At 35.5% G+C, this 18683-nt stretch overlaps 1 protein-coding gene across 1 annotated transcript in view; it reads left to right on the forward strand.

The window, feature by feature from the left end:
• The window catches only part of LOC136844156 (rhomboid-related protein 1-like), a 62042-nt gene extending 43939 nt beyond the window's left edge, over positions 1-18103 (forward strand). The window contains exons 7-8 of the mRNA XM_067113171.1: positions 13862-14041; positions 14840-18103. Coding sequence (XP_066969272.1) covers positions 13862-14041; positions 14840-15085 — 426 coding nt within the window. The 3' untranslated portion in view covers positions 15086-18103. The remainder of the gene's footprint in view (positions 1-13861; positions 14042-14839) is intronic.
• The last annotated feature ends 580 nt before the right edge of the window (positions 18104-18683 follow it).

Consider the following 18683-nt stretch of genomic DNA (forward strand, 5'->3'; position numbering starts at 1 on the left):
TCCCACCAGCAGGAATGGGTGTTAAGAGCTTTTATGCTTTGCAGGCTGTGGAGCCAGGTGGTCAGATGATGTTGCTAAGGTCATAAGGATGGTGCTGTCACTGAACTGGTCATTTCTTATGTTTAATAGAATACTCATATACCCTCAAGCTAATATCACCAATCATTTCTGTAAATTCTTGTCTCTGTCAAACACCAAGGATCTTGAGGTCTCTGATCCAATGGACCTATTCCTGATCCCTAACAGTGTCATTAGGAGTTCATGGAGAAGAATGTCATTGGGGACCAGATAGCTGATTCTCAATATGGGCAGAATGTCATCTTCAAGGCAGCAGACATAGTAGGGGGAGCCAACAGTTAAGACTTGTAGGCAGCACAGGGGACTTGGCACGCCCTTGAGATCATACCAATTAATCCCCAGTAGGTCTGTTTTAGTGAGGAAGGTGTTGTTGTTCCTTTTGCCCCAAGAAAGGTGTGGATGGCATGCAGTGAAGATCTTTGATAAGAGGGCATAAGGATAAGGAAAAGATGGTTTTCCCCACTGACAAGCAAGCTGGTGGAGCATGCATCCAGAAATACTGAGATTGTTGTGAGTCTTTGGCAGCAGATATCATCAGTTGGGTATTGATTCTCAGTTTTGAAGATGGCCTCAAGTAGGTACAGGTGTGACCCTGAGATAAGAATTTGGAGATACCTGGTTGATTGGCTAGTGGTGGTGGTGTGTTGGTGGCAATATTGGAGAAGCTGACTCTACTCAGTCTTATTGGTGGGAAGTACAACTAAACCTCTTGCATCCTCATTAAGATCAGGGAAACATATAAAAATAGTCCTCATACAAAAAGGTCTTTTGCATGAAGGTTCTCTCCCCTGCACCTAAAACATCATCAGATTTGTCTGCCAAAGTAGGAGTCTTAGAGACCATTGATAAACCTTTTTTTAAAACTGCCAGGGACCTAATACTATCCTCTTGAGGGTTCCAAACACAATTATTCATTTATATTATTCAGTGGAATTGACACACTTGAGAACTAGATGGTAGGAATTGAAAAGTATGATTCATAATATTTCTACCATGTGTATTATAGAGTAAACACTAATAGGCAACTGTTAATTTGCTGAAAGGAATATAATTTTTGCCACTGACTTTAATCCAGTGTAGAAAAGCAGTAGTTATTAAGTCTCTTAAATAAGGGGTAACCATCTTGACCCAGATTTATGTATAAATGACCCAAAGATTCCATGTAGTAAAAAACCTAGATTCCTTCGATTGAACTTGATAGTAAAACCAGCTGCATGGGGCCCTTATACTTGTTGAACATATTTACCTCACACCACATGGGGAACAGATCACACTCAGGTGTTACATTTATTTAAAGGATTGATTCTAAAAGGGCTGACTTACCTAACTTATGGGTGTGAAGTAATTACATCTGCCACCTCTTATAGTCTGGGAGACTTAAACCCTATCCATAACTCAGGACTCCAAAAAGAAATATGAGTTAAATATCATCTCTGATTGAAAATAGTAGTGGATGCTGATGGAGTTACTCTGGAGCTTGATTTTAATTTTTAATAGGCTTTAGAGACTCAAATGCAGTATAAAAGTATTTAGGTCAGAAATAAAAATTCTTTGCGTATTAAAGAGACCCGATAGAATGCCATAGCCATATTCTTTTAGAGCAATTGGGACCATTAGAAAATTAAATATATTCATCTTGCAGTTAATGGCATACAAATATTCTGTTATTCCACCTTGAAAACTATGACTTTTGAAATTTTTAAGTATTTTATTTAGAATTAATTTATCAGAAGAAGAAATGAATTTCATCTTTTAGAAGATCCTTTACTGCGTGTAAGTTATACTGATGGCTTCAGATCAGATGCTGATGTTAAATGCACTGGTTCCTTGCCTATTACTGCTTGGTTTTTACACCTGAAAATTGTTTCTTTAATGGTGTTCCAAGGAGATTTTAATCCATAATGACAATTGCTATTATTGACAATGCATTTCATTCACTGAATTTCAAATCAATGCATAGGCCAGGAAGTTGACTTCTTTTAGGTGTCAGCACATACAGGAGTTGTTGGTAATGAAATTGCTGATGGACTAGCAAAGAATGCCGTAGTGAATGGTGCTCAGCGATCTGTTCCACTTTCATGGCCATTATTCTGAGAAAAGGATTTTAGAAATTTGGTGGCTTTCTTGGGAGAGTATGGTTGGTAGCAACCAACCAGAAGATGCAGAATATTACTATATTGACTCTTGAATGCTTAAGAATAGTAATATGACTGATCTTTTTTTTGTCAGGAATTTGCTACATGCAGATGGCATATGGAATTTATTGGCTAGAGGTAATTTCCACCTATGAGGGTCTTAAGAAGAAAACTCTTCTGCTCTATGTACAAGAAAACTTTTTCTTGTAGTACTGAGAAGTGAATGTGTATTCTCTGTGCATGGTGCTGGGAAAGGAAGTTGTTTATGAACTTACAGACACCACCCTACTTACGAACATTCAACTTGCAAACATTCAGATACACAAACAAACGGGATTGCAAATTAAAATTCTGTTCTGAGCACTCCCCCCTTTGCTACCCATAAGTTCAAAATTTGTTTTGCATGCCTTTTCTGTACCTACAGTACTGTATGTACGGTGTATTGTATTTTAGGATGAAAAAATGTACAGTACTGTATTAATTTTATATTATACTGTACTTAAATAGGCATGGAGAGTACAGTAACCAACTTCCAAACAATTCAGCATGCAAACAGCTATCTGGAATGTAACTGATTTGTAAGTAGGATGGTGTCTGTATACAAAATAGGCTGGTCTTTATTATGAAGTATAATGTGGCATCCTTTTATTCTAGCTGAATATGTAAATTTTTATTAGGATGGTATCAAGATTACATTGTTATGTCTGAATGTAGTTCAAAGCCTGTATAAATATTTAAGTTTTTTTATAAGTTGAATACAGTCGACCCCCGCCTATTTGTGGTTCCGGTTTTACAGGCTCACTTATCACAGATTTCTCAGTGGAACATATATACACATTATTCGCTGAATATTCGCCTAGTTGCGGTATTTTTCATAGAGAAATATTCACAAATTACTATATTTTTGTATCATTTTTGTGACTAAATGCACTTTTTGTGATAAAACTATTAAAATATTCAGGTATAAGTATTTTTAGAGGGTTTTTTGGTGTTTTAAACTATAAAAATAGGCAGTTACAGGTGATTTTAGAGGGGTTTTAAGTATTCGCGGATTTTATCTATTCGCGGGGGTTAGTTGTGTACGGATCTCCCATGAATACTGGGGGTCGACTGTTCTGTATATGTACAAGATATGAAAGTACATGGGTATATGTACTATATTTAAATTTCAACATGATCTCTGTTGGCTCTTATGATTTTTGATATTGTTATGCTAGTTAAATTAATTGATCAGACAGAAAAGTCATTGCAGACAGTCCCCAATTAATGGTGGGGGTTCCGTTCCCAGCCAAGCATCGATAACTGAAAATCGTTGATAACCAGAACATCACAGTAATTATAGTAATAAATTGCATTTACAACCGCCGATTGGCACCGATAAACTGCTTGCCGGTGTCGAAAATCGCATACAAACGCCGATTAACCGCCTACCGACTGCGATAAACCGCCTACTGATGCCGATAAACTGCTTACCGGCGCTGAAAATCGCTTGCTGGTGCCCATAATCTGGTTAACAACATCATTAGCCAAGTGTCTTAAAACCAAAACACCATTAACCGATGACGCCGATAAGCGCTACCTGTACTGTATTACTTGGGCTAGGAGTGCTGTCTGGGAAAACTGGAAACTATCAAAGTATTTTAATGCAAAAGCACAAAAAACACCATAATATACTAAATTAATAATGACAAGACATTATGGTTGCATTAACAATTAAATGTTCCTACTCAAAGAATGTCATGGGCTCATACTTTTCTACATTTCTTAAAAGGTGCTCCTCAGTTTTACTGTTGAGTTATCTTGTTAATGAGTTAATGTGAGTGAGATGTAACATGATGGAAAATGTTTTAATCTTTTCTGCAAGTCTGCTGTTACAACATGTACAGTATATGAAAATTGTTCACTACAGCCCCATTAATCATAAAATGCCAGATTTATTTTTAGGAATCCTATGTATGTATAAGGAGAAAAAGACATCCTCACTACATATGCATCATAATCTCTGATGACATTGGTCATTATCCCTCATTCCATTGTGCAACTCTGTAGCATTCACAGCTCCGCATCGTGGCTCTCAAAGATTGTGGCTTGAGATGGTCTTTGACCTACAACCTCTTCCTTACACTCATTTGTTGACCTTTTGGTTTTCATTTTTTTCCCTTTCTTTGCTTAAATGCATTGTTTATTTTTATGTATTTTTTGAGTTGCCTTTTTTTCCTGACTTTCATCGGCTATTGTGAGTATTGTAGCTGTACTTTTCAAGTATTTTTCTTATGTGGACATCATTCGGTTCTACTGTTTTTCTGGCCGAGTAGTATTTTTGAAAATTACAGTATTCATGAATGATTTTGAATAAACATGGCATATTTCTGCTATGAACCTACATAATTTAAAAATTTTCCTGTATGGATGACTAACCCGACGATTAGTTTGTTTGCCTTTTTTTGACAATTAGTTATGTATAATATTAATTTATTTTAAATGGATTACATTTTTTACTCTTAATATCTGGTAATTGGGAGTTAATATTTTAGTGTTATTTTTTATCCTTAGGCTATAATTTGATGACTTGTTAAGGTCAACAGTGTTCTCGTCAGAAGATAAGTAATATGTAAGAACAGTAACCTCACAATCAGTCACAGTAATACATCTAAGAGGGGAGCAAAAACATCCAAAGTGTAGAAAAAGAAAGTGACTAGGCTAGCCTAGGCTGTGCTACTTGAAGGCTAACTGAAGACCCTACTGTAACCTTGGCTAGCTTATGAAAGTATAGTATACACTAACATAAAAGTGTATGGAATCCAAAGAATTATTCATGATGTCTGTACGATGAGCATCTAGAAAACAAAACAACAACAAAAATATGACAGTAGCAAGTAAAATGTGTCATTTAAGAACTTCAAGGTATTCAGGATCTTTTAAGGACTATTATCAAACACAAGACATCCAAAGTTGTTTTTTGAAATTTATGTAACTGTAATGAATGCCGTATGTATACTAGTATTACAAGAAAATTAAAACAATGACTAGATTACCAGTACTTTTTAACAGTAGTGCACATGTAAGTACAATGTTATGCAATTCATGTTGCTGAGTACCCTGTTATTTACATTTTGTGTGGTTGCCATTGTCTGTGTACAGTACAGTACATGCAGAAGACAATTATGTCATTATCCATTTTTGTATACTGTACTGTACATAGTGTACAGTTTACCATATAAATATGATTGAAAAACATCAATGGTATAATAAGACAACAGTATGTATCGTAAAAATTAAATTATTGTACTGTACAACTCTCTCTCTCTCTCTCTCTCTTGAAAAACATCAATGGTATAATAAGGCAACAGTATGTATTGTAAAAATTAAATTATTGTACTGTACAGTCTTAGCTCTGCACATCTATAGATGTGCAGATTTGTAAGAATTCTTGCCATTTAATATGATTTGGGAAATATTTATGGTTGCACAGAGAAAGTTGAGATGAATGGGGTAAGTGTTTGAGGGATAAATGTAAAATGGTTGAGGGATACTGTATAGGTATGTGGATCATTATCTTCCGGTACACAAGAGAATGTATAAATGTTGGACTGCGAAGGTTTCTGCTAATGTTTTATTGTTCTCTTCAGTATACAAATATTATTTGGTTTCCCCTTCACCCTCAACTTCGCTTCATGAACATGTGTCTTTGCACAGTTTGTCAGCTTACGACTTGTCTCCCTCACCTTTGAAGATTGTCCATCATCATCATCTTCATTACTCTCCCCCCCCCCACCTTCCCATCAAGAAGGTGTGGTGAATACAGGATGAATTGTTTTCATCATCTTTGGTTTTACTTCAGTGGCGACCTGAGCTTGGTAGTTTAGCTTTGAGATTATGGGTAGGCCGGCATTGGAAATCCAGGGCGTGTCCACCTACTACTCTGGATAGATTGGCCCTCTCACCTACTGGTGAGGCTCCATCTATGAAAGCTTAGGTTCGTGTTCCCATTGGAACAAATACCAAACTAAGTAATTTGTACGTTTCCCAGGATACAAAACTGTGCTTTCATAGGGTAGATTTTCTGATGTCTCCCTGTCATGGAAAGGAAATGAGCAGTATCACCAATGGGCTGAATCATAAAATAAACGAGATCAAAGGTTAACATGCCTAATGGGCATTTGTTTTTTATTTGTAAGTCAGCAGACAGCCACAGTGTGTTATGGCACTGATTACTCCATCTATGAAAGCATAGGAAAAATACAAATTGCAATAATTTGAAATTGGTATAATCATGGCATGGAAAAGTTGCTGTGCCCTGGGGCCTCTAAAAACCCGTCTTTCTGACCTCACCTACTTCTCTTCCATGATGGAAGTTGGATTGCTGATCCAGCCCTCTCATTTTACTCTAGGAAATGCCTTCATTTGTTTTGCCAGTGGAGACAAATCACTTTTGTTCCACTGACTTTCCTACTTACTCAACCTTATCCCTTACTGATTTATTTTTGTTTTATCATTTGGCCCCCCTTTTTTTTTCCTGGAACCAAGCCAGTGTGTCCAGCTTTCAAACTTAGTTTTCATAGATCAGCTTCTGCAACCGCTTGGGGTCTGCCATCTTAAATATCTTTGGTTCTGATTGCTTCTCTACCCACGACACTGGCCTTATCAGTCACAGATATCCCTCAGTCATTAGAAGTTGCTCCAGCAACCTTGCCACTGTCCATATCTGTGCCTCAAACTCCTTTAGTGAGTGATGCTGTGGAAGACCATCTTCTCCAAGGAATTCTGAAGACTGAGACTGAATTGTTCCACTGACATGGAGCAACATGCTGGTGAGTTTTGCAGTGAACCAATTGCATTTGAACCCAATTCAGGATCCCCTTTGGATTGTGGACACGACAAGGATTGCTGCTTGAGAGGTAGCTGAAGTTCCAGACTAGGACGTGACGTGACACAGTAAACACTCAAGTGATTCATTAGATGGTTATTAATTACCAAGACCTTCACAGCTTGCAGTGAATTCATTGACTCACTCCTCTTTTGAATTGCTAAACAGTGTAGAGTAGAATGGACTCCCTCTCCCACAGTTTCTCCGACAAGTTTCCATGGCATGTAAAATCAAGATCCAGCTATTAGTTGTTGTTACAAGAAAATGAGGTCTGCATTTTCAAAGGTTTGTCTTGTGATGTCTACTCAATCGTCTGGCTCACTGTTTTCTTTTGGTGTGCACCTGTTCCCTGTCAGTCACCAGAACTCAAGACATCACTTCAAGCTGTTGTGGTAGCATTTAACCCAAGTGAAACAACAGTATACCAAAATCATTCTGTTAATTAACAAAAATGTAGAGCTCAGGTCTGCTTTACAGTCATGGCCATCCTTTGCCTCACCCTTAAACAATAGAACTCCATAACTGGAGTGTGGAGGAGGCTAAAGAAAATAGCCAAAGATTTTGGCAAAGCCCTCTCCAGTCTTAAAAGTTAACAATTTGTGTATCGCTGATACTGTAGAGGACATTAATGCATTGGCTGAGTATTTTACAAGCATTTCTGTCATACCAGATTTAGGTTCAGGGTACCAATATTAAAATGGGAAACAACGGAAGCCTCTTCATTTTTCTTCTGAGAGTAACCATCTAATCTCCCCCTCACAGAAAGATAATTTGGAGCTGCTGTAGCATCATTGAATGGTACAGCCCTAGGCCTTGAGAAAATTCTGTATGCCATGTTAGAACATGGTTATATTAACTCCAAAGAATTCATTATAAACATTATCAGTCAAATATATCATGATAGTAGTTACCCAAAAATTTGGAAATTCTTTACTCATTTCAGTCTTTCTTTAAAACCTTTGGAAACACCAACTTTAAAAAGTAAATGCAAGATCTTGTCTGGTGTTCAGGTCTGAAGAGTGCTTTCCATAAAGTATCATGTGATCAAATTATTTTAGCCATGAGAAGCATTGATATTTAATGGAGACATGAAATTCTTGAATGTACACACGATTTGGATAACAGGAAAACTACTGCTTTTCACCTAGTTCCTTTATCTCACCATATCTTTCAGTGAGAATTAGTAATATTTGAGGTGAGAATTAGTAATATTTTATCGAAAAGAAAGTTTTAAGAGCCAGGAGTCTCTAGGGTAGTGTGCTGGGTGTGACATTGTTTTGGGAAAAAATGGGATAGTCTCTGTTCAAGGTTTTGGCAAACTTAAATTGCTGCAGACCCTGCCATTTTTATCACAGGTAAGCAGATCTGGATAGCAGTAGCCCTTTGTATGACAGATTTTCAACCATAGGCTGACATAGGTACTACAACTGAATAACTGAAAGCCAAGTGTTTATAAACTATTAATATTTCCAAATTACTTTCTTTTACTTCATGTGGTGCAGACCTCCAAACTTTGAAGACTTGTTGAAGCCCATATTCTAATAGATGCTTATGAAATATATTTTTCTACTACCCCAAGGTCACTGATGATTTTAGGCTCTGTGCCCCATGGTGGTATTACACCTGCCACTTGTTCATTTATATCCTCCCCAGTTTCAACCATTTTTACTTGATATAGTGGAGCTGCCTCTGGATCATCACTGACTAAAGATCTGTAGGTGCTGGTACTGATTACTAAGACTTCCCAGGTATCTTGTATCAAAGAAACAACTGTGAAAGAATGATTCTTTGGACTGATAATCATCCAAAGTTTAATCAGCCATATGGACTCAGAGTAAAGCAGCTTATAAGTAGTTTAAATATACCCAAAAGAAGTTTTGTTACACCTCTGTAAACAATGTCAAAAGTGTCTTTGTAACTAATTAATAGGTAATAAGGAGGTATGGTTTTATTTTTATCTTCAATTGCAGAGATGTGGTTCCTACAGTGGCCTCAAATTGTGCAGCAGAACTTTCTGGTATCTCAACTGTTCTTGAAAAAGAGGATTAGTGCTTGCAAAACACTTTTATCACTGGGGTATATGGTAAATTCCCTGTATCTATCACATCTGAAAACTGGGATATATAGTAAATTCCCTCTATCTATCACTCCTGAAAATGGGATATATGGTAAATTCCCTGTATCTATCCTCCTGCAATGTGATAGATAAGGGAAATTTACCATATACCCCAGTAATAAAAGTGTTTTGTAAGTACTAATTCTCTTTTTAATTGAAATTACCCCAGATTTTAAAGATTTTCAGTGGTTTGCTTTCTTCCAAAGCAAATACATAAGAAAAAGTGGATATGAGGAGACATTTAAACTTGCCAAGCAAGATTGCTTGGTTCCCTTGACAGGTCATTTGTTAATTAAACGCTCATATTCTGTGAGAGAAAGTCATAGGCAGTGGTATTTTTAAATCTGTTTCAGAATAAAAAGCCTTGAGGGTGATGAAGGGTATTTTTGGTCCATTGCTGGTAACACTGTTATGCTCTAACGAGGCAAAGGAGAGGATCCTTAGGTAATGTTCGGATGGTGAGGGCCAGTATCTTAAAAAATCACCAACTTCTCTCTTAGCTATGAAATTGGGTGCAAAAGAAAACACAATCAGTGGCCAGTTCACAGAATAAGTAATTGTATAGTAAAACTTTGTTTCTCAAACACAACTTGTTCCAGAAAAGTTTGAAACCAAGTCTATTTTTCCTGTAAGTCATGTAAAATGAATTTACTTGTATATAGGAGAGTTGATGATAAAGTTGAAGCAGTTATGATTGCGAGGAGGTGGAGAGGGATTATTGTTATGAAAGGGAGCTCCTTCTACAAAACTTTAGGCAAAGTATGATCTGGGGTTTTTTTCTTTTTCTTTACTTATTTAGAGCACTAACACTTAGGAAAATTCTCTCTCTCTCTTGCAATAAACATGTCAAGTGGGGTTTGTTTTTGCTTGTGCTTTAGAATTTTTGTAAAATGAGACAGCAAGTTCTCATTAAGCATGTCTGTGACATAGTCTGTTACAGCCCTGCATAGCTTCTCTGCAAAGCCTTTTAGCTCTACACATTTCTAAATAGGTAAGGGACTTTGGCACATCCTCCCTTCCCTTACCCTCCACTGAAGGAAATTCTTCTGCAGCCAACTGTTGCTGCTCCTGCTGAAGGTCTGGCAATTCTTTTATAGTCATCTTTGGCACTCGTACTTCCAACCCCATAGACCTCCCCAGAGATGCAATATACTTAATACCGTAATGGGCTCAGTCTCAGCTTTGCTCACATCCACAAAGCCTTAAATCCCTTTCAAGGATACCCTCCTGCCACAGTTTCCTCTACGCTGAATTCAAATCCTAAAAGGAACTAAATTCTAGTTAATAAAACAAACAATTGAGGATATTGAAGTGGTTTTCCAAAAATCATAGTTAACTTCAAAACACCTCTGAAATAGATCTTTTGTATAAAGTTATTTGAAATTAGAAATGACTAGCTGGTCCATTGGCCAACTCGAGGGAATTGTGTAGGTAGGCAAAAACTTCATGGAAATAAAGCTGTCATGTCATTGTCCAAGCTGGGAGGATGAGCAGGAATGCTGTCAAGTATGAAGAGGACCTTTAAAGGCAAACCATTTTCCTCAAAGTATTTTTTCCCAATGGGGGCAAACTTCATGAATCCATTCAATAAAAAAGTGTGTCGTGACCCAAGGTTTGCCCTCTACTTCATGAATCCATTCAATAAAAAAGTGTGTCGTGACCCAAGGTTTGCCCTCTACATGGTGTGACTTCCTAAATATATTTTCCTGCACAACAATACAGGTAGCATGTCTTTCATGGGTTTGTTTCCTGCCATTGACTTTTCTTTAGTGATAAAGGTCCACTACAGCATTTTCTGCCATCTTCACAGTTGAAGACTTTTGTGGAAGAAAACCCTTGGCCTCACATGTCCCTTAAATTTTTCAGTGAATTTGTCATCAGAGGCATTGTTTATACTTGCAGCCTCGCCATGCCACACACCACTATGTAAGGCAGTTCACATAAAAAAATGTAAACCATCCTCTCTTAGCCATGAAAGATTCAGTTTCTGTCTTCGTTGAGTATTTAACTTTCCCAAGGTCATCATGCATCTGCTTTGCTTTTGCATTCATGATCTCAGAAATGCTATCCTCAGCTAACATGTTTTTGTTTATTCGTATTAATATCAGCTTTTCATCCTCTACCATTGTTTATGGTCGTTGTTTGGCCAGCACTTTTATGCCCTTGCAACATCAGCTGGTTTGATGGTTGCTAGGACTTCTTGTGCTGATCGTAGATTTTGACAATGCAAATTCTGTTTACAACTTTCCTTTCCATTTCACTTCTTTTCTATGGTCTCTTGGTGATTTTTTTTATAACAGTATAAAAAACACCAAAAAATAACAAAGATGAGATTGTTTCCAGTGAAGGTTTGCAAAAATCTATGCTCACTGAGTGATGTTGACAAACTGGTGATCTGCAGACAGATTGACCCAAGAGTGGCAAGGTGACACTAACATATCCAAGTTGGTGTTAAAAATTCAAAGCTTTTTTTTTTTTTTTTTTTTTTTTTATTAATAATGGTTCAGTTACCAAGGTGTTCGAGAGCCAAGGATTTACTTTATCTGATAATGCATGGAACTTGCTGGCATCTTCTACAGAAAGTTTAATTCTTGATATATTTTGATTTTAATACATTTTAATTTTAAAATTTACTTTTCATAATTCTTTATTACATTTCTACTCATAATGTTTAAGTTTATGCAATTATATTTTTATGTGATGTATTTTTTATCATATCCTGTTAAACTTTTATAAAGTACCATTGTATTTTTTTTGGCATTCGTGACTCAGGAGGTCATAATGCCAGATAGCCTGCAATCAGTTAATAATTAATCTTTGGTTCCACTAGAGTTTCCATGTGCTGGACCTTCAGGCACTGCTGTTCATCCTAGTCCAAAGACTTCCCAACCCCAAATCTGTCATAAAAAGGCAGAATGCATTAACTCTTGAAAGTGCGGTTTCCGCAGATTCGGTATCTATAGAAAAAGCAGAAAGAGACAAATGTAACCAGTATAGAGTAGATGTGGATAGCAAAAAGTTATGAGGACTCAAATCTTTAACTTCAGTTTTCTCAAAACAAGGATTTAGGGGTTAATGCATTTTTAATTTCATTTTCTCAAAATAAGGAATTTGGCAAGTCAAGAGTGCTAGGTTTAACTAATCACTATCTCAAGAGGATTAGCAGAATAGCCTGGTAAAGAGCTTTCTGACCTTCTCTTTTGCACCAACTTGATGGCATTTTCAATCCCCAGCCCTCTTGATCCTTTGCTTTATGCCAAAGAGAGAGTTAAGGATTTGGGGAAAGGGCTAGTAATAACTAACAAGAGCAGTTACATTTTAGATGGGAGGATTTCATCCATTTTTTTTTTAACAACAGCCTTTGGAAGATGAAGTTTCTCGCCTTCCCCATTATTTTATTCTTGTGTTTAGGCTTGTCTTCAGAAGTGAACATTTTTCCCATTATTTTATTCTCGTGTTTGAGCTTGTCTTCAGAAGTGAACATTTTGACAGAAGATAGAAGCAGGGTCATGGCTAGTAGAGGTTTGTTGATTTGATTATAACCTACCTCTCCCAAAAATAAGTCTCTTTCCTGTGTCAAGCATGTTAACAAGCTCCATGCATTATCAAATGCAGTTACTCATTCAGTGAACTGGTTATCAGTGGGTTACCTTCTACACCTGATTCCATAGCCAAGACAGAGTAGGAGGAACTTGTGATTTTCTACAATACTTCTCTTCACCCTTCCATCATTGTCCAAGGATGCTTGCCAGTGCCCAATTGGAATATGATGTTTCTTACAGTGGACCAAAAATCCTCTTCCAGCACAAGGATTAGGAAAACACAAATAACCAGAAATAAAGTTGCCTTGCTCTAGAAGCCATATGAAAACCTACTCAGAAGATTCAGCAGATCTGTCATGATTAAGGATCAAAGAGCAGAAGGTTTGGGATATTTGCACCTCAGTAGCATTCTCATGTACTTTGGAGATTGATGCCATACAATTTCCTTTACCTTTTTAATCGTTTTTGATGCCATACAGTTTCCTTTACCTTTTTGGTTTTTTGTCTATTGTTTATGGCATTGTTTACAGTTTCACTATGAGATGAAGATCTTGCACTGCTCCCATTCATTTGCGAGTACTTGGACATCTAGACCTTCTCCTGCTGCTGAGAATAATCCATTGCTTTTACAACAAGATTTAAAAAAAAATATGGAACACTATCCTTTTGTTTGTACATGATCCACATATGTATTAAGGATAGATTTGTGTGTATTATTGTCTTCTTTCCTCATATGCATCCTTGATGCTGTGTAGGGGGATATATGTACTTACATACTACTACCTTGATTGCAATTCTGGTATCGTATGATTAATGTGGTTGTATTGAATTAAAAATGTTTTATAACACCAAAATATGGTTTTTGAATTAATAGTTTCAAAACTCAAAAGCATGTTTTAAACGCAAATGCATGTCATACTAGGATGGCCATCCTGTAATCACCACACCTATTCTGTGGCCATTCTCTCTTGCGTAATATAAAAGAGATTTTCTCCTGATACAACAGGTTGGTGTAACGGATTTCTTTAAAAGTAAATAAGGCTTCATATGGTTGATAGGTTTATGTTAAAAGTATGCACTATCAAAACATGAAACATTTGAGTAAATTGAAAATTTTTTTCAGGCATACTTGGTTGGTGCTTCAGGTGGCTGCTATGCTCTGATAGCAGCACATTTAGCTAATGTAATCATAAATTGGGCTGAAATGCCTTTTAACTGGGCACGACTCCTTGTGCTGGGTACTCTGATGGCTGCTGATGTAAGCGTTTTTGCTTACATGAACATTACTGGTACAGCCACAAAAGTAAGTACTGTATAATGTCCTTTTTATGTTAACTTGTTTTGAGGTACTCATAGTAAAAATGAAATTGGTGTACAAAATATAAATGCATTCTTTTACAACCACCAAACACCTGTTTAAAATAGTTGCTAAATGTAAGCCATTAAAGAAAGCAAATTTCAAGGCTCAAAAACCAACATTGCTGCTTGGCTCATATAACTTGAAATCACCTGTAGTTAATTTTGTTGACTCTGGCCGTTGACTAGTCTGTATATAATTTAGAAATAAAGGTTTGATATTTTCAGTGATTAAAATAAGATTTGTAGCACTAGTGGTCAAAAATTAAAATTTATTGTTGGGATGAAAATAAATGTAATAAACTAAACTATAGTTGAATCCTTCAGTCATCAACAAGGCTTTCCTGAGTTATCCAACTTTTTCAGTTACTTAACACCCCTTCAATCCATAGGTACTATATTTAGATAACAGGACTTTACAAAGTTGTTTAGTCAGTAAATAGCATCCTTTATTTCCTAATTTTTACAGTGTACTGTATTAGGGTGTATGTTTGATGTAAGATTTGGTGTATACTTTCTTGAGGTGGCTAAATTTATGGCAACTGATTAGTTTTTTTTATAGAATATTGGTGAGTGACACTTGAAATTTATGAAAATTCAGCATCTAATTTATATTTTTAATTAGTTATGTGATAACTGTTTATACTAAAGTTTATCTTAAGTACTTTGTCTTTTAATACTGTAAGTGATTTTGTCTTTTAATACTGTAAGTGATTTGGTTTTACATATACTGTATCCTCACTAGGTGAGCTATGTTGCCCATCTTGCTGGATTTATTGCTGGTCTCCTGCTGGGAACAGTGACATTACAACCTGCAGGAGCATCGATGGGAGATTGTCTTGAAATGGATACTTCTTGCCATCTTTCTGATTCTCATCATTGCTGCTATTACCATTCAGATAGCTTTCCTGATCTTGTTGATTTATATCCTCCTATGCCTAGCAAGACCTTTGGCGAACTTCGAGCTGCTAATCTGACTTTGGATGCATAATTAAGAAGAAAGGAGAATTGGTCTTGGGCTAAAGCCCCCGCCTTCAAGTACAGTTGACTTCACCTTGAAATAGAAGGGACCATATTAATTTTATTCTTTTGTTTTATATCAGAAGCATTGCAGCAATGAAACATTTTAAGGTAGGTCCAAACATATCTTTATAGCAAACTGTACACCTTTTGGAGTTTAAATCTCATGAATGTGTCCTTTTTGTTTTAATTATGTACTGTATATACTGCAGCTATGTATACACATTGTGTATATGTTACCTTTTCACTTTCTAAAGGCAGCTTTTGTATATTGTGTTCTCTCTCAGGTTTTGATATTTTTGTTTGTATATTTTTTAATTATGAAGTCTAAACTATAATTCATCTCACTTGCAAAGCTTTTTAATAAAGGGTGGTTAGTGTGACAATTTTATATTCTTTATTTTCCTTGTACAACATAAGACATGTTAGTGTTGCCCCTGCTAGAGTGTTTTCTGGTGAAAACATATAATGTGTAAATGCACTTCCTGAATTGCTTGACTAATTCTCATTTACACTTGATTGTACAAAAAAGTAAATTGTGGGAACTTAAAGTAAAAATATTAATGGTAATATGTTGCAAATCATCTGGTCTTCCCAAAAGAAATGTCATAGTTATGTAAATTATTTGGGGTATTCCTCATTTCTTCATAGGAGACAAAATACCGTTAGCAAATTTTGCAAATCAAGCTTCTGAAATTTGTATAGTATTATTATTAGAGGAATGATAATTTACATCCATTCTGCTTCCCCAGAGCTTTTTCAGTATTTTCATTTTCTTGTTTCTGCTGCAGGAACATTAAAGATAACTTCACTAAGAGGCAGTGATAGCAAAGGTCTTTTTAGGGGAAAAAGTAAATGTCTTTTCCCAGAAGCTGACTGCTTGGTGTTAGTGCATCTTTGCTTTTCCTAGCAGGAAAAATGGAATATAAAAACCATAGGAAAAGTTTTGGAAAAGCAGAATGGATGTAGTTTAGTAGTTCTTTTTAATGTTTTCATGAAAGAATGGTTACTGCCTGTACATGATCTTTATTGTTGTTGTTAGAAAACTTTCTCCCCTGTGTTTTTATCCTATTTGATTACCTTTCTTGTTCGGTGCTTTGGTATCTTACCTTTAGAAGTCAAGGTAAAAGAGGGTATGCTCTGTCCCTGTCCTTTAGAAGCCGAGGTAAAAGAGGGTATGCTCTGTCCCAGTGTTTCAAGATATAACATGATTCATATGTCTTGATAGATTAAAGTTCTAAACAATCCACATGGTGCCTCTAATACAGTCAAGGCTGTAATGTTTGAAGATGCTGTGATACTTTGAAGTTCAAAATTACCTTTGCTGACTACATATCCTGTTGGCTTTTGCAAGTGAGAAGATTTATTATATATTTTATTTTGTTCAATACAAAATATTTTTAATAACCAAAAATTCTAATTTATTTCTTTGAGATTTTTAATTCTCTAAGTTAGTTGAATTGAGTATACGTAGTTGCATTTGCCACCTGAAATATGTTGAATTTTTAGTTTGATAATTGGAATTGGAATTTTATATATTAATATATGCTTTTTACTTGTTTATACAGTATTTATTATTTTGAGATTTTGTGCTGTTACTGATAATAGCATAGGTACAGTACGCCTTTATTATGCTTTCTTTTGAAGGAACTATTCAATCTACAGTTTGTACAGAATTTCCTATTTGTATCAACTGTTTGAGTTTATTATTTTCCTTGTGTCTCCTCCATCAAAACAAATTTTTTGGATGTATTATTTTGATATTGTAGGATTAGGACTTTTCTTCTTTTTGTAATAGAGTTGCTTTATGCTTGAGTAACAAATTTCACTTGTTATATATAGTTATTATGTACTGTTGCTAAGTATTAGGCCATTATGCCAGGCAAAGTAAAGAAAACTATCTGAATTAGACAGAAATGCCTGTTGATTGAAACAGTTTGTTTTCTAGAAGCAGAGTGAATTAGGAACTGAGCAGAGAAGAGCTAGGATGAAATTTTATATAAAACTTTGGTGTACATTTTTCATACTGGAATGAATACATTTTGAACTGAAATCAGTGCATGATTACTCTTGAGCATTAGAATACTATTTACCAAGGATTGTGCACTTTTTACCTTGAATATTTTAATTTAATTTTCCATAAAGTAGATTGACATACGTTTTCAAATAGATTAGACACTGCAGGTACAGAAACGTCCAATTTTCTGGCATCCCTCAGTCTGGAAAACTGGCTTGTATGGCAGTTAGGTAAAAAAACAAAAAATAAAATAAAATAAAAAATAAAATATCTCATTCTGGATAAGTTACCAGTCTGGCACCATTCCACCAACTATTGCATTTTGAAAATATGGTTATGAAAGCCTCCATAGTTTGAGTTTTGCACTACCAAATGACTTCAAGATAACAGTTTTTCATTTATCTTCGCTTAGCCAGTAACAAAAACGATATTTTAGATTATGGATTCTAGTCTGTTTTCCTAACTCAGATTACTTGGCTTAGTGTTCAGAAATACTTCACAATATGCAAGGTGTATATGCTAACACTCTCTCTAATGAGGCCGAAAACTAAAATATTTTATGTGAGCCTTTGATGATAAAATGAGCCTGTCAAACTGTAGACATTAATTTTGAAATAAATGCAACAATGCATATAAAAATCATTATAAAAATAAAAAAAAAATTTTTACAATGTGTGCTGATCTTGTCCAAGAATATGTGCTGTGTGGTTTGATAATGAATTTATCATAACCAACCTGTGGCTAAACTGAAACACAAGCACACACACACACTTTCATTCATTCACTCTCTCTAATGATGCTTCTGTAGGTTAATCATATGCCAGTTAAGAAACAAACAAACATTCATTTTACAGAGATTATTATGTACAGTGAATGTGTGTGTACATGCATTAGTATCATTGCCATTTTAGCTAGCTGCAGTTGATTACAGTAGTAAGATGTTAGGAAAAACAAGTTGGTACTGCACATCTTCGTTTAACGTGCGTTTTCCCATAACACCAATTAAAAAGAAACTAAAGGCAACATTGCATAAAGGTGTAATGAAAGGTAAAACTATTTACGATGCATGTCTGTGTAAATGCGTTTGTATGTGAGAGTGTATTGTTTGTTTGATATTATGATACAAATCGTTTCAACACCATTTGAAGTTGTTTCAATACAGTGCATTCATAAAGTCAACTTGCAGCACACTCAAGTTGATTTGATTTGGCTCCGAATACTTTTGGTCAGTGTTTTATCTCTCTCATTGTACAATAATTTATATATCTCTCATTCTCATTGTACAACAATTTAATTTCATAAAAACAAAACTTACAATGTGTGTGTGTGTAGAATTATATGAACAGAAACATATGACTGGTCTAAAATTGCTAGTTTTGATAATGTTTCTGTAAAATAATAAGGTGAAAAATAAACTTTTCAGTGATGCAGTATATACTGAATATATTATAAAAACTCTCTCTTTAGAAAGAACCAAACACAAACTAAGAACATTATACTAAGCTTTACAGTATTAAGCATTCATGTGTAAGTGTATCTACTGATCATTTCT

This window comes from Macrobrachium rosenbergii, chromosome 12 (assembly GCF_040412425.1).
Source record: "Macrobrachium rosenbergii isolate ZJJX-2024 chromosome 12, ASM4041242v1, whole genome shotgun sequence".
Lineage (NCBI taxonomy): Eukaryota > Metazoa > Arthropoda > Malacostraca > Decapoda > Palaemonidae > Macrobrachium > Macrobrachium rosenbergii.